This window comes from Squalius cephalus, assembly GCF_949319135.1.
Source record: "Squalius cephalus genome assembly, chromosome: 21".
In the NCBI taxonomy this organism is placed as follows: Eukaryota; Metazoa; Chordata; class Actinopteri; order Cypriniformes; family Leuciscidae; genus Squalius; species Squalius cephalus.
Window position 1 is genome coordinate 13081145 of NC_137142.1, and position 15648 is coordinate 13096792.

At 39.0% G+C, this 15648-nt stretch overlaps 1 protein-coding gene across 1 annotated transcript in view; it reads left to right on the forward strand.

Moving 5' to 3' along the window:
- The first annotated feature begins 927 nt into the window (after positions 1–927).
- Positions 928–15648, forward strand: part of cnnm1 (cyclin and CBS domain divalent metal cation transport mediator 1) — a 33256-nt gene continuing 18535 nt past the window's right edge. The window contains exons 1-2 of the mRNA XM_079855601.1: positions 928–2480; positions 11380–11523. Coding sequence (XP_079711727.1) covers positions 1034–2480; positions 11380–11523 — 1591 coding nt within the window. The 5' untranslated portion in view covers positions 928–1033. The remainder of the gene's footprint in view (positions 2481–11379; positions 11524–15648) is intronic.

Sequence of the window (15648 nt, forward strand, 5' to 3'; positions counted from 1 at the left end):
ACACACACACACACACACACACACACACACACACACTGAGGTCTATGTGTGTGTGCATGTTTGAATATATTTAGAGCAATTTTATTTGAAAAAAACTTTTTTATAAAATTATAAAATAAAATTTCTATACATAGCCTATATGTTGTTCTTATGTCATTTTTTGTGAAGTTGTTTTACGAAAACACAATTTTTCATTTTATTCCATCAATCAAACAACAATATCACTTGACTAGAAGTTACCGTCATTCAGTGGCATATTCGGTTTATGCAAGTCGAGGTGAATTGTGATAGAGTGCCACCTTGTGGTGAAGACTCGTTATATTCCACATAAAAGTTGATTTTTTTTTATTTTTTTATTTTTTTTTTGCATTGAAAAACAAATAAAATTTTCATCGAATGCCCTTACTGGACAATAATTTCAAAAATTTGTATGTTTGGCATAAAAATAGAGTGAAAACAGGAGGTACACTTTCTGATAATATGTCATTTTAAAATAGAAATCATTTAATCCTGATTAAAATAGCTTAACTTATTTTGATGAGTTGAAGTAATGTAAAAACATTTGTTGTCATGACTTATTGATCGTGTCATTTTTACAGCGTACATTCTCTAAGAATATATTTATTTATTATTTTGCAAATGCAATATTTGTGATGCAGTGAAATTCATTCATTTTATGTTCAAATGGCTACTTTTTAGGCCACTGTCCAAATCAGGACATGCAACACAGTGCAATACATTGATATACAATATAAAAGGCAGATGCACTTTTAAGAAAGTTCTATGCATCTGTCCACCGACCTTCTGGGTTTGTAGTGGTAAAATAAACAGAAATCGTTTCACACCATTTAAATGTTACAATTGTTTCCAGTGCAGTTCTTCTAGCCTACATTACTGCCCTGCGACGCGTCATGACGTCACTGCGGTGTCATTTTTATTTACACGAGACTCCAGCTGTTAACACTGACTCGGCAAACAGAGTCGATATGTGTGTCCGTGGGTGTGTGTCTTCGCCACGTGATCCAGCTCGCCAATGTCCTTCTACAACCCACTCAGCATCATGGCTGCGGATGCTGCGGATGCTCTCCTCCCGCACCGCATCACTGGACCATGCCTTCTTCCCCTGCTCCTGCTGATCGCCTCGGCTCTCCCCACGCCGAGCCGCGGGCTGCTGGGCTTCCGACCGGAGGCCACGGGGGGAGATCTGTCAGTGCAGGACGGGCTGCTGAAGGCCACCGAAGGGACGCGGTTCATGTTACGCGTGTACTATGCAGCATCACCGCAGAGGCTGAACCGGACCGTCAGCAGCAGCACCGGTGGAAGAGCCGCGCCGTGGATCGCCTTCATAGAGGAGCCGGAGCCGGGCAGAGAGGGGCAGGTGCATCCCAAACGCAACTTGTGCGTGGAGGAAAGCGCGAGGAGCTCGGATATAGAGCTTCTCGGCTCTTTCAAGTCAGCCTCTAGTCAAAACTCCATCCTGGTGGAGCTGCTCGCCAAAGACCTCCGGAGAGGAGAGAAAATCAAGTATTACTCGATCTGCGCCTTTGACGGGATCAAGTGGGTGCATTACCGGACGCGCGACTTCTGGCTGGCGGTGGTGGAGCGGCTGCCGCATGCGGACGGGTGGCTTCAGGCGGGTCTGTCGGTGCTGTTGCTCGCGCTGTCCGCGCTCTTCAGCGGGCTGGTGATCAGCATGCTCGCGCTGGACCCGGTGGAGCTCAGAGTGCTGCAGAACAGCGGCACGGACATGGAGCAAAAGTACGCGCACAAGATCGAGTCGGTGCGCAAACACGGCAACTACGTCCTGTGCACCTTAGTGCTGTGCAACGTGTTTACCAACACTTTCCTGGTGGTCTGGATATGCCAGATCCTCGGAGGGACGCCCGTCTCCACTGCAGCGTGCACTTTTCTCATCTTCTTCATCGGAGAGATCTTTCCGCACTCGGTTGCGTCCAGGCACGGGCTGGCCATCGCGTCTAAGACCGTGTGGCTGACCAAGATGCTGATGCTGCTGACTTTCCCCATCACATATCCCATCAGTAAACTCCTAGACAATATGCTGCACCAGGAAATCAGCAACTTCTACACCCGGGAGAAGTTACTGGCTATGCTGAGAGTTACTGACCCGTATCATGACCTGGTGAAAGAGGAGCTGAACATCATCCAGGGAGCTCTGGAACTCAGGAGCAAAACGGTGGAAGATGTGCTGACCCCTCTCAACGACTGCTTCATGCTGGCCTCGGATGCCGTCCTGGACTTCTACACCATGTCAGACGTGATGCAGAGTGGATACACTCGCATTCCAGTGTTTGAGAACGAAAGGTCTAATATTGTTGACATTATGTTTGTTAAAGATCTGGCCTTTGTTGACCCAGATGACTGCACCCCGTTAAAAACCATCACCCAGTTTTACAAGCACCCGCTGCACTGTGTCTTTAATGACACCAAACTGGATGCAATGCTGGAACAGTTCAAGAAAGGTAAGATGTTTGTTACCTAGGCTACCTACTCTAGTTAGGCTATGTGAAGTTCGAACTTAAATGGATAGTTCACACAAAAATTAAAACTCTGCCATAATTTACTTACCCTCATCTCATTCCAAACCTTTACATATTTATTTATTCTGTTGATCCAAAAAATATTTTAAACAACATTGGAGCCCATTAACTTTTATTGTATGAACAAAAAACAACACACACACACACACACACACACACAGAAAAAAATAGATATGCATACATTTCAGATATGCAGGGTTGCAAGGAGTATATGATGAACTGTCCCTTTAAGAATATATCACAGTGGCAGTGCATGGGAGAACATACTGTACTTCATGAGATTATAGATGAAAATATGCTGGTTAAATGTGATGCATTGCCTTTCCATTTGTCATTGCCCTCTGGCTATGTGGTTTATATAAATATAAATATATAATATTTTACATTATTTTATTTTGATATGCATTGCACATTAAGGATTTAGCATCAGCCTCATCTTTATAACTTCATCTGACATCTGCATGGCTAGAGGCTGGACTTGAATAATTTGAATTTGTTCCTATGGCAACTACTTTAATTCTGTCATCACAGTTCGCCACGACAGCAGGGATTGTTTGCGTGCAGACAAGCATGTTTTGACACACTTTTTTTTTTTTTTTTCTAAAACTGCATAAATTACTAATGCCAAGCACTGACATTTGTGGAATGCAGGGATGAATGCAGTTTTCTCTTGATCCTGCCTTGCACAAATCCTAGACAGTGATGTGATGCGTTCTGACGCCTGGTATGAAATCATAGTTTGGCCTTTACTGCATCACGGTGGCAATTACGTAACGACGTCTTATTGAGATTGATGGTGTTTTCTACGAAGGCACAGAGTCAATGCTACAGAGCGGCAGCAGGGTGCAGAATGCCTTAATTCAGCATAATGCAGTAACCTGTCAGATTTACCGCTCTCAATGGGTACAAGATTCACCAGATTTACCATCTCCGCAGGGCACAAATGTTCGCACGCAGTAAAATAGTAAAGGGATCATCAGCAGTGTCAGTTCCGTAACCGCTGTAGAAAATCCAGGGCAGTTTAAGCAAAGTCCCAGACCAAAAATAGGATTTTTATCACAGACTGACACCGCACTGCACTTTTAACCCTGGATTGAGTTTAATCTTTGAGCAAGACTTCAATTTATGTTCTACCAGACAGCAGAAATGTCTGAGAGAATTCATTCAATTTAGCACTGAGGTCAAAGTTCGTCTAGTGGATCGCTCTCATTTTTCAGTAATCGCTCCATTCAAATAAACATTCCTAGGAACTGTAAAGGATATGGAGTATTAGAGATGTTGATGTTGGGGGGCACAACAGCTTGTCACTAGGGCAGTACTTTTAAAAGGAGAACTTACCTTATCTACCACTAAAAGGTGCATTTTAGTACTCTTAAATGAATAGTTCACCCAAAAATTCTATAATTTATTACTCACCCTCATGTCGTTCCAAACCCAGTAAGTCTCTCGTTCATTTTCGAAGACAATTGATCAATGTTTATATGTGAATAAAAGCCTAAATTCAATCTGTTCATCATATAAAGCGATCGAGTCTCTTCAGAAAATTTGGAATAAACCGCTTGATTCATATGGATTAGTTTTACAATATCTTTATGAACTTTTTGAAGCGTCAAAGTTGTAGTTGCATATCTGTCAATGGAGGGACAGAAAGCTCTCAGATTTCACTAAAAAGATCTTCAGTTGTGTTCCGAAGATGAACGAAAGTCTTACGGGTTTGGAACAACATGAGGGTGAGTAATTAATGACAGAATTTTCATTTTTGGGTGAACTAACCCTTTAAGGTACTATATGAATGATGTCCCTTTAGGACTACTGCCCCAGACAGATTCATAATGAATTAATTACTGTTCATCCCTGTGCAAACATTCAGACATGCAAACTATTGTACATGCTTTTTTTTTCAGAAGTTCTAACATAGCAAATATATGGCAAAAATTATGACAGAATAAATTGACTGTGTTCTTTGCTTTTCTGTAAGAGTTTGTTAAATGATATAACAAACACACTAGTTAAAAAAAAAAACAGAACAAATCAGGACTTAAAGGAATAGTTTACCCCAAAAAAAGGCAGAAGATAGTGCACATAGTATATATATAGTGCACATATATTTAGTGCAAATTGTGGCAGATAGTATTTTTCACCTCTGTGTATTCTATATGTTATAAAACAGCATGCAATAATAACATATTCAGTGTATATGATTATATTTATTCAAATCATAAATGGTTGCTGCCTAATTGGGACATTGTCCCTAAAGGCCTCCCTAAAACCTACTCCTAACCCTACCTGTAAAACACTTTATTCCCACTATTCAATTCCCGATAGGCACTTTATTTCCACTTTTTGAATATGAAGAGTTCAGATGCAAAAGCCTCTAAGTGCCATCTGAGATTTTCTTACAGAATGATAATTTTTATCAAGCTTGTATAATTAAGTTCAGTAATTTCACTTAAATGACCATTAATAGGTCATTTTCATAGTCATTTAAGTGAAATTAATGAACTTAAATATACAAGCTTGATAAAAATGATCATTCTTAAAGAAAATTTCAGATGGCACTTAGAGGCTTTTGCATCTGAACTCTTCATATTTTTTGGCCTCTCAGAGTTGATATGCAATGGGAAAAGGGAGACAGATGAGTTCGGAAAAAGGCGGATCAAAAGCTAACGCCACCCGCTTTACTCTCCACACCACTGATCCTGTTATCAACGGGATTTCTTGTAATTTTGCTGGCTCAATCAGACAATGGTGCTTAGTGTAAATAGCCTCTGCCAACACGGCGGGCTATTTGCACTCTATTACTCACCCTCATGTAATTTCAAATACACACAGTATGTTCTTATATTGTTATAGCATGGGTTTTTTCATGGATTTTTCTTTCTTTTTTTTAAATATGCTTCAAAAATGACCAAAAATGATCCAGTGCAACAACATTTTGGCTTTAGCTGTGTAAAGACATTAAACAGGTTTGGAAAGACACAAAGATGAGTAAATCAAGTAGTGTCATTTTTTGGGTGAACTATCCCTTTAAATGAAAGTTCCTCTGAGTGCTTGTCTGTACAGAAACATCAGGGCAGATTAGCTGAAGTTGTGACCTTTTGGTCCAATCAGTGTCTCAGCTTGGGACCGTATGGACAAATAGAGCAGAGCGAGAGAGAAAGAGGATCTGCTTCCTCACACTGTGAGTACCCAGTCTGTCACGCTTTGAAGCCTCTGCCTCCAGTGAACATATTACAGCAGGGATAATGAAATATGCAGGCTAAACCTTTCCCTCTCCATTCAGTGAAATAAGGCAGATGCTGAACAGCAGGTAAAGGTGAAGTTGAATATAATGACCTTTTTCTGAAAAAGAGCTAAAACTGTCAACATGTAGCTGTTCTTTAAAAAACAGTAAAGCCATGATTATTTTCAGCACGTAGCAAATGCTAAATTTAAAACACACATTGGTAATTTGCCAAATAAGAAACTCTTAAAGAAACAGTTCACCCAAAAAGGAAAATTCTGTCATAATTTACTCACCTTCATGTCGTTCCAAACCATTATTTCTTCTCTGGAACAAAAAAGAACATTTTTAAATGGTTTTTGACTCAAACATATTAAAACTGTTCAAACATAGGCACCATGAATGCCATGAATGGGATTAAGGCCTTGCCCAAACTAATACATTTTCATTTGAAAACTCATCTTTTTCTCTCCGTTTTGGCCTTTTGTCCACAATAAGATGGTGACATACCAATACATTTTTTGAAAACGCTTTCCAAAGTGGATAAATTTTTTTAAAAAAAAGTTTTGGCATTGTAGTGTGGACTGTGAAAATGGAAGTTTTTGAAAACGATGACGCAAGTTTAGTCATGTGACGCATATTGTACCGATGGATATGCATATTTATACTGGTATTGTGCCTGTTATGTGCTATTCACTTTAACCCAGTTGCTAAAATATATTACTTTGTACACTCTTTAACTTTAAAAAAAGCTTGAAAACGCTAGTGTGGATGGAGAGCGTTTCGAAACGAAAACAACGTCTTCAAATGTATCCGGATTAATGTAGACACAGCCTTTAGAAACAAGAAATCACTATAGGATCTAATTGATCATCACTTGGTTGTCAGCCTCCACAACCCTCTCTCTATTGTTTCCTCTTCTAACTCTACTGGTCTGTTCTATAAAGACAAAAAACCCATACAACACAATACATACACAACACACTGCTGTGAGCAAGTAAGACATGCTGCTGCTGTACTATATAGCATACATGAATTACCCGTAGCCGATCTATACAGGTGGAGCTGGGGAAGGTGGAGGGTACCATGTCTTAAAGCATATTAAAAACACCACATAGACATATAAACAACATTAAAAGCTTGATTTTCACCACAGGGGGCCTGCACCAGTTTCATGACAGAACTTTGTATTTTAAAAGAATTAAAAAATATAATTATAACTTAATGTTTGAACAGTAGGTGGCACTGACACCAAATTTAGGGTGTTTTCTATAAGGGCATTGTGACAACCATTCCTACAATGTTTTGTGTCAGTCTGCAAAATCACTATAAGCTGCAGAATCACTTCTGTTTGACATTTGCTAACAATTCCATTGGGATTTAAGCAGAGATTGGTGCTGAAAACCAAAAACTCGTACTCAGGTTGCTGAGGCTTTGTCTGAAAAGGATCTGGTGTGGCAGCCTGACTACGTCAGACTACGTACTTCCGCTCAATTTCTGTTCGCTTCTGTACTCAGTCTGAGATAGCGACCTATCTTCCCGTTTTCCTCCGGCCTCAAAACAGCCGGCCAATCAACAAACAGAGGGCGGGCTGAGAGCCGTGACGTAGACGCTGATTGTACCGTGGATGCGTAGATTTACTTCACATAATCTGCAAAAGTCGTTCACAGCCATGTTCACTCCGGTATTTCGCTCGATGGTTTTGTTTTCGCATCATACATGTGTTTACAGTGGAAGTTAGATGCGGCTGAGCCTGCGCATAACACACGTCATAACCAAACGTTATGTGATTTGCTTACGGGTAACCAATGATTTTAAACTTCAGACAAACACTTTTCAATTATGCCATGCCAGACTCTGTCTACGAAGCAAAGCGAAGTAGCAGAGTTTGCTATTATCCAGCCTGATCTCACGGCAATTCATACGAATTCTACGAGGTGGCTAATTCGTACAAATTCATACGACCTCACTCGTACGAATTCGTACGATTTTTGCTAAATCGTACATATTTTACGAATTGCCCAATTCGTATGAATTCATACGAATGACCTACCCCTGACCCCGCCCCTAAACCTACCCATCACGTGGGTTTAGACAAATCGTACAAATTCGTACGAGTGAGGTCGTACGAATTAGCCACTTTTTTATCATTCGTACGAATTGGTCGTGAGATAGCGTTGGTATTACCAGGCTACTGGTGTGGTGAAAATTGGGCAAACTATTTAGGAAGAGAAAAAAAATCAAAGTGGCGAAATATAGTTGCGCAGAAACTGAAACAACTCCAATGAAAGAAATGGAAGATTTTTGTATCTATTTAATTCACAAGTTCAGAAAATATGTGAAATTTTGAGCTATTGGTGCTAGAGAATTTATGTCTATGTCGACCCCCATTACAGAAAATATAAAATAATAATCTAACAAATATAATAGGTGCCTATCTTTTAGTGCTTAGTCCCCCAAAATCATTGACATTACTGGATTGATATAGTTCTTATTTCTTATGTATTCTCAATGAATAATCAGACTTTACATTTACTGACCGGGAGCAACCCACAAGCCTTATCATTTCAGAGATACTCTGACCCAGTCGCCTTGCCATCACATTTTGGCCCTCGTCAAAGGCGTTCAGATCTTTACTCCTACCCATTTCTCCTGCATCCAACATGTTTTCTACAAGAAATTATTGTTCACTTACCATCTAATCTACCCAGACCTTGACACGTGGCCTTGTTAGGAGACAATCAACAAAAAATGCTTCACCTATGAGTGGTCATAAAGTTTTGGCTCGTCAGTGTTCATACATACACATCTCTATCTCCATATCACGTAACATAAATCATCCATTTACTTGCAGTTCTTAGAAAACAGTCAGGCATTTCCTTCGTCAGTTCTGTATTTTTCTTTCTATTTTCAGCTACACTCTGTGCTTTATTTAGCATTTCTCACCATACTGCTCTGCCGCGCATCACATGAGTAGAGTGCCAGCTTTAATGAGTTCATTTGCTGGCACAGCAGCTGAGGGAATCGCAGGGACATCCGTGTGGGCTCAGACCCCCGGCTCCGCGTGTGGGTGTTATATAACAGCGTAGTGATGTAATGCGGTTCCCTGCACATCAGCTTTGAGGAGTATATGGTGCCGAGTGCTGCATTGCCCTTGCTCTCCACCTGACTCCTGCAGAACTCTTCACTTTCACTCAGTGTGCACCGCTACCATGGAGACCACAGTGTGAGAGAGAGAGAGAGAGAGAGAGAGAGAGAGAGAGAGAGAGAGAGAGAGAGAGAGGGGGGGGGGGGGGGGGGGCTTAAGGGTTCTCTCTATCAAAAGGTTGAGGATTATATCATTTAATCCCCTCCGTCTGAAATCAAGGTTATTATAGGTTTGCATTTTTAAAAGAGTTTTTATTTTAATATTTTCAAATTTCCAACAAAATCAGATTAGATTTAGTTAGTTTCATTAATGGTTTTGTTAGGTTTAGTTTTTTATTTCGTGAACACATTTATATTTATATTAGTTAACAAAACACTTCCAGGTAAGGTAATTTAATTCCAGCAAAGTTGAATGTTTCCAGTTAACTTTCATGCAAACCTCTTAATAAAAAAATAAATTAAAAAAATTCAAACAATTAATAAAAAAATAAATTAAAAAAATTCAAACAATTTAAAAGTGTAAAAGTAAAAAAATATTAATTCATACTCATTCATATTAAAGATCAAATCTTTTTAAACATATGGTGTATAAGAACAAAAAATGTGCGTATGATTATTCTTTTATGGTTATTTCAATGATTCATATTTTAAAATACTATTCTTGTACTGATACATTTATGCTTTATGTTTATTGTATATTTTAATATCGTATACTCATAGTAAATGTCAGACCGGACATTTTGTTTACTTTAGTTTACCAGACATTTGTTGATAATTTGTCTATTTGTGAGCTAGATATGCCTATTGTTTTTTTCCGTTATCTGCTCAGTGTGGTCTCCTGTCTCATATGTGTGGTATCTTGTTTATTCTTAAGTTTCACATGAGATGATTATCTTACCTGGAAACTGTATTTGCATAAGGTCTATGATGGAAATACTTATTTGGTCATTTCAGCTTCAGCTTCAAATTTCTATTTTATTTCCGTTTACGAAAATGTTTTTTTGACCTAGTTTTAGTCTTAAATTCAGTTTTCGTTGACAAAAATAACCTTGCCTGAAATGATATTCCATATCTAATGAATAACAGAAATCCTAGCTGGGATGTTTTGTTTGTTTCATTGCTTCGGTCTGGGAACTCAATGAACAATATTGTATAAGGAACATTGTGAATGTGATGAAAACACAATTTAGCTTTTTGTGACTTTTTTTTTTTTTTTTTTTTTTTTTTTTGCTGCTGCTGTTCCTTTAAGATCCTAATGTAAAAGCCCACTTTGCAAGTGAAATGAAATACTGCACTTTGCTGCAGAAACAAGCTGCTGGTTTGCTGTTGGTGCCAATATAGATTTAACAGTACCAAATTTCAATAACAGACTCTTTGCAAAGATGCCTTACATTACATGAGATTGATAAAATCAAACTGCTGAAATGACCAGACTTCAATAGTTTTTAATGTTGGGACTCTTCAGACGGATCTGCCAAACATTGAATAGCCATTGTTAAAATGGTATTGCATTCAAATGAAGTCATCTATTGGACATCACAATGTTGTGGAAGTACAAAACAAGTAAATTCTGTTAAATTGTATCAATACAGTAAAAAACTATAGCTAATATTGTGATACTAAAAATGTTTTCTATTTGAATATATTTTAAAATGTCATTTATTCCTGTGATGGCAAAGTTGAATTTTCAGCAACATTACTCCAGTCTTCGGTGTCACATGATCCTTCAGAAATAATTTTAATATGCTGATTTTCTGCTCAAGAAACATTTCTTATTATTTATCAATATTGAAAACAAGTGTGCTGCTTGATATTTTTGTAGCCATGATACTTTTTTTCAGGATGCCTTGTGTCTTTACTGTGACTTGAATGAATCCTTGCTGAATAAAAATGAAAAAATGGCAATGGAAACGTGATTCTTCATAATATGAAACATAGATAGGCAGGGAAATTGGGGAATATGAACTATTGAAGGCCCAATAATGGCTGAGCATCTTAAAATAGCAAATTGCAGATTCCAGGTTTTTAGCTTGGTCAGCTTTATCATCATAGCCGCAGGGATTCCCAAACCCCATTGCATAATCCTTCAACGCTGTTTACATAAGGTCAGGTCTGGATCTTCGGAACTGTCATGAACCTTCATATCAAGCACTCTTTATGGCATGCGACAAAGTTCAACTCCTGCAACAATGCAAAAGACGCACCTGAAACCGCACATGCGTACAAAAGGGTAAAACAAATGGACAGGGCATCATTTACTAAAGTTATGTGACTATTGATTTTGCACACTTTGCATAATAACTTTATTGATTCATGGATTGATTTAATAGCACTGCAATTTTGTGAAATTAGCTTTAGTGTGTTTTAAATGAGGATGGGATGAGCATAAAATGAAATGCCAATTGCATAACCTGCCATGATGCTCCTATGTCTTTCTCTGGCACTGTAAAGGGAAATCTCATTTGGCTATCGTGCAGAGGGTCAATAATGAAGGAGAAGGAGATCCTTTCTACGAAGTCATGGGCATCGTCACTCTGGAAGACGTCATCGAGGAAATCATCAAATCTGAGATTGTGGACGAAACGGACCTTTATAGTAGGTGTTTTTTAATGTTTCTCTTCTTTAATTTTTCTCCAGCTCACATCCTTGGCCTCATCTTTCCATCATTATTAAAGCTCCAGGTGAACATTCAAACATCTAAAAGTTACAAAAATGGTGAAATATAAGAAGTATATATTCCTCTAAACAGCCATTATAGAGCATTTGACTGTGAAAACCTGCTAATCTCTGCTGCTTCCTCATGCATAGTCAATAATACTGTGACCCTGTTACAAATAATTACCATACTTATTGGATTCCATAACTCTGTGTTATTTGTCTTCTGGCAAATCCTGTTCTCTGTAATCAACAGATTACTTTTAATTATATTAACAGTGCTAAAAATAGGGGGAGACTGGGGTTATGTGTTGGGGAAAGTTACTATTAAAAGGAATGTGTTAAAATATTGCGGTACTCCCTAAGTAAGAAGTAACTAATTGTGTTACTTAGTTACTTTTGATTCATTCGATTCACATGACGTCACTGTAGCTTTGCGCCGCCATCTTTGCGACCGCGGCGGTCTCAGTAATGCCTGCAATATGTTGTGCAGTTGGCTGCAACAACAGCCGAAAGAGGAACCCTGAACTGGTATTTTATTCTATACCAAAAGAAGAGAGAAGAGAGAATCATTTATTTAAAAGACTTGAAGTCTCATGTTGGTTTGTGGTTAATTATATTTCCATTATACTCTCAGTGGCCAACATTATAGACAGATATCGACAGATAATGTTTTGTCTTCATTTTATTGTTGGATCTGTTTAAATGCACTTTATCATGGTAAGTTAGTAAGATTTGGGGTTGTTTTGAATATAACTGTCTGTCTGTCTGTTAGTTAATAGGCCTACCTACCTAAATCTAATAAATATTTTTCTGAAGTTCATAAAGATATTGTCTTCGTCACATGCGCTTCAGATGTTATTTTGTGTAAGTAACGTTAGCTCTGCAGACGATGCATAATCTCAGCCTTGAAATGCATATTAAAGGACTAGTTCTTCCAAAAATGATAATTCTGCCGTCATTTACTCACCTTCATGTGCAAATCCTTAAGTTTACTTTCCGTGGAAGACAAAGGGACATTGTTGAATATGTAGCCTAATGGAGACTCTTCTTGTCGATGTAATGAAAGTGAATGAGTAACATTAGCCTACTGGGGGCTGTCACGCAAAAAATAATAGGCTAATAGGCTAATAAACATCTCAAAAGTATAACAAAAGTGATCTAATACGACTCGTCCGTTATATTAATATCGTTATTTATTCATATGATAGCTTTTTGTGACGAACAAACTGCAATTTAAGTCGTTATATTATAATCACTGAGCTTACCTCTTGATAGCTTTTAATCGCAGCCGAATCATTCAAAAAGATTCGACTCGAAAGATTCTTTCATTTCGATATTTGTGTGTATTAAACCTTCTCTCTGTAATTGAACATCTGTTCTTTCGGACAGATATGGCAGTCTTTTATGATATTCAGCTGATGTCTCTGGCTGTGCTGATGGACGGATTAGATGGATTCATTCATGCCAGCCGAACAGCTGCAGATTCATAGATTCATTCATGACATCGCCTCGACTCTCATTATGAGAGTCATTATAGCGCCATGAAGCTCTATGACTTAAATGAAAGGCCAATTGGGGCAAGCCTGGGGCAGATAATAATGGACTAAAGAAAACTGGGGGTAAAAAATAAGGATCGGAGCCTAAAATATAAATTTTCTCCAGGTATCTCTGTCTCTCTCTCTCATTCAAATGGGCAGTTTGGGCGGCCATACCGGGCGAGTCGGTCGCAAATATGGCGGCGTTCTATTTGTAGTGACGTAGGTGGCATCTATGAATAGAAAGTAATGCATTACATGACTTTTGCATTACTTTTTTTTCCCACTTGGGCTGGGCTGTGCTAATTTTGGCTAATGCAAAGTCCCCTTCACACCAAAAGTGAAATGATCTTTCGATGATCCAGCGCCCACAACGTCTCTGCACTTACTCATGATTTCTCACAACATGGTGACAGAAGAGCTGTCGGTCAATAAATAGGAAAAGTAAGTAATATGTGTTACTTATGTGAAAAAGTAACTAACATATTTTGTTGTAAATTTAAAAGGAATGTGTTACTTTACTGGTTACTTGAAAAAAGTAATCTGATTACGTAACTCACGTTACAATGCGTTACTCTCAGCACTGGTTGTTACATGTTTTACTGTGAATATTTCTTAAAGGGATACTTCAGGATTTAGCATTAAGCTTTGTATTAGTAGAAAACCTGTAGTATTTTCGAATTACCGTGCTTTCCACCCTCATATACCCCTGAGACAAGAGATTTATGTATTTTTTGTCTGGAAAAAATCCTCCGATGACGCAAAAATCGTCATTTTGCGTCATCGGAGGATTTTCTGGACAGAGGCTAAAGACTACAGCCAGTAGATGCCGTTGTTCCGCATGTTTTCAGCCCGCCCATACAGGGTGGGATCTCTCTCAGAATGTACACAGTGTCAGCCGTCTTTCTTTGGAAGCTAAGCTAGCAGGCTCTTGTTCTGTGGAGAAAGCTGAATAGTAGGAGAAAGCTGAGTAAGTAACCATCCTCTTTTTCCCGGACTTGTCCGGCGGGCGAGATCGTTCAAAATGTCCGGGATTCAGCTTTTGCTTTCTGCGGTCGCCATTCATTGTTTACATGCACACATTTCAATCTAACTGAATTCATTCCGATTGGTGAATCTGAATGTAGTGTTTACATGAACGCTAAACAAGTGATCGGTTGATGTGCGTTTTACCATTGCTAAGAAAAATTCCCGCTCCTCCGTGAGAGATGCGAGACCCGGCGCGTCTCAGTAATCACGCCACCGGCCTCGCGCTGTTCTCCCGCGGCCGTCAGCCTCGTGCTGCTCGCCACAGTAAACATAATGAATGGCGACTGTAGAACGCAAAAGCCGAATCCCGGACATTTTGGACGATCTCTAAATCCCTCGCAAACTCATCACGTAGGCTAGCTTTGTTGTTTTCATCTGCGCACTCTTACCGGTAGGCGTGGCCTCCTAAGGCAGCGAAGCAAGTGCATTCTGGGAGTTGTTGTCTTTCATCCACATAAGCCAAAAATACATTTTCTGGCTTTTCTCAGTCTAGAAAGCTCCAAATTCAAAAATTTCTTCACATTTCTTCTACTTAAATGACCTATTTTAAATACACATTCATCTTCCCAGAGGTGAAGTATCCCTTTAAGCTAGCTTGGAAAGGTAATTTACCTTAAAGTCTTGACTATTATAGCTCGTTGTACCATCACAGAGAGGCACAAAATCATTCTCCAGAGCATTTTCATTCACAGTTCCTTGCTGGTGGAATGATCACCCCACCTTCATCCAGAATCCAGAATCCCTGACAACATTCAAAAGACTCTTGAAAACTCATCTCTTCTGTGAGCACTTAACCTCATTAAAAAAAAATATATATATCCTTTCTTTTTTCCTTTAATCTTAGCTTATTCTACTCAAAGCAATATCTAAAACTTGTAATTTGAGCACTTCTTGCGTTGTTTGCCTCTTCATGATGACTCGCTTGCTGTATTCCTCATTTGTAAGGCGTCTGCTAAATTGCTAAATGACTTTTGAAAATTTTTACAGTTACCGCCGAGGAAATAAGTTATAGTTATTAATACCATCTTGACCTTTTGTGACAACGTATCCCAATAGCCAGAAAGTGAGGTAGGTTGTCACAATGGGAACCTGCCATTAAATAGCTAATTAAGTGCATTATAGCAGATTATACATTTGTCACAATCCTAAATCACCAGCCCTGTCACCTTCAGCACTACATCTCCCAGAATCCTTTCTGGTCCGACACCTGCACGCATTCCACAATCATCACCAGCTCAGACACTATTCACCTAATCAACTCTGCACCAGATATAAGGGCACACATTGTCTGGTCTCATTGTTCAAACCTGAACCACTTACCTGACCACTCACCTGTACGATTCACTCACCTGTTCGATTCACTCACCTGTACGATTCACTCACCTGTATGATTCACTCACCTGTACGATTCACTCAGCTGTATGATTCACTCACCTGTACGATTCACTCACCTGTATGATTCACTCACCTGTACGATTCACTCAGCTGTACGATTCAC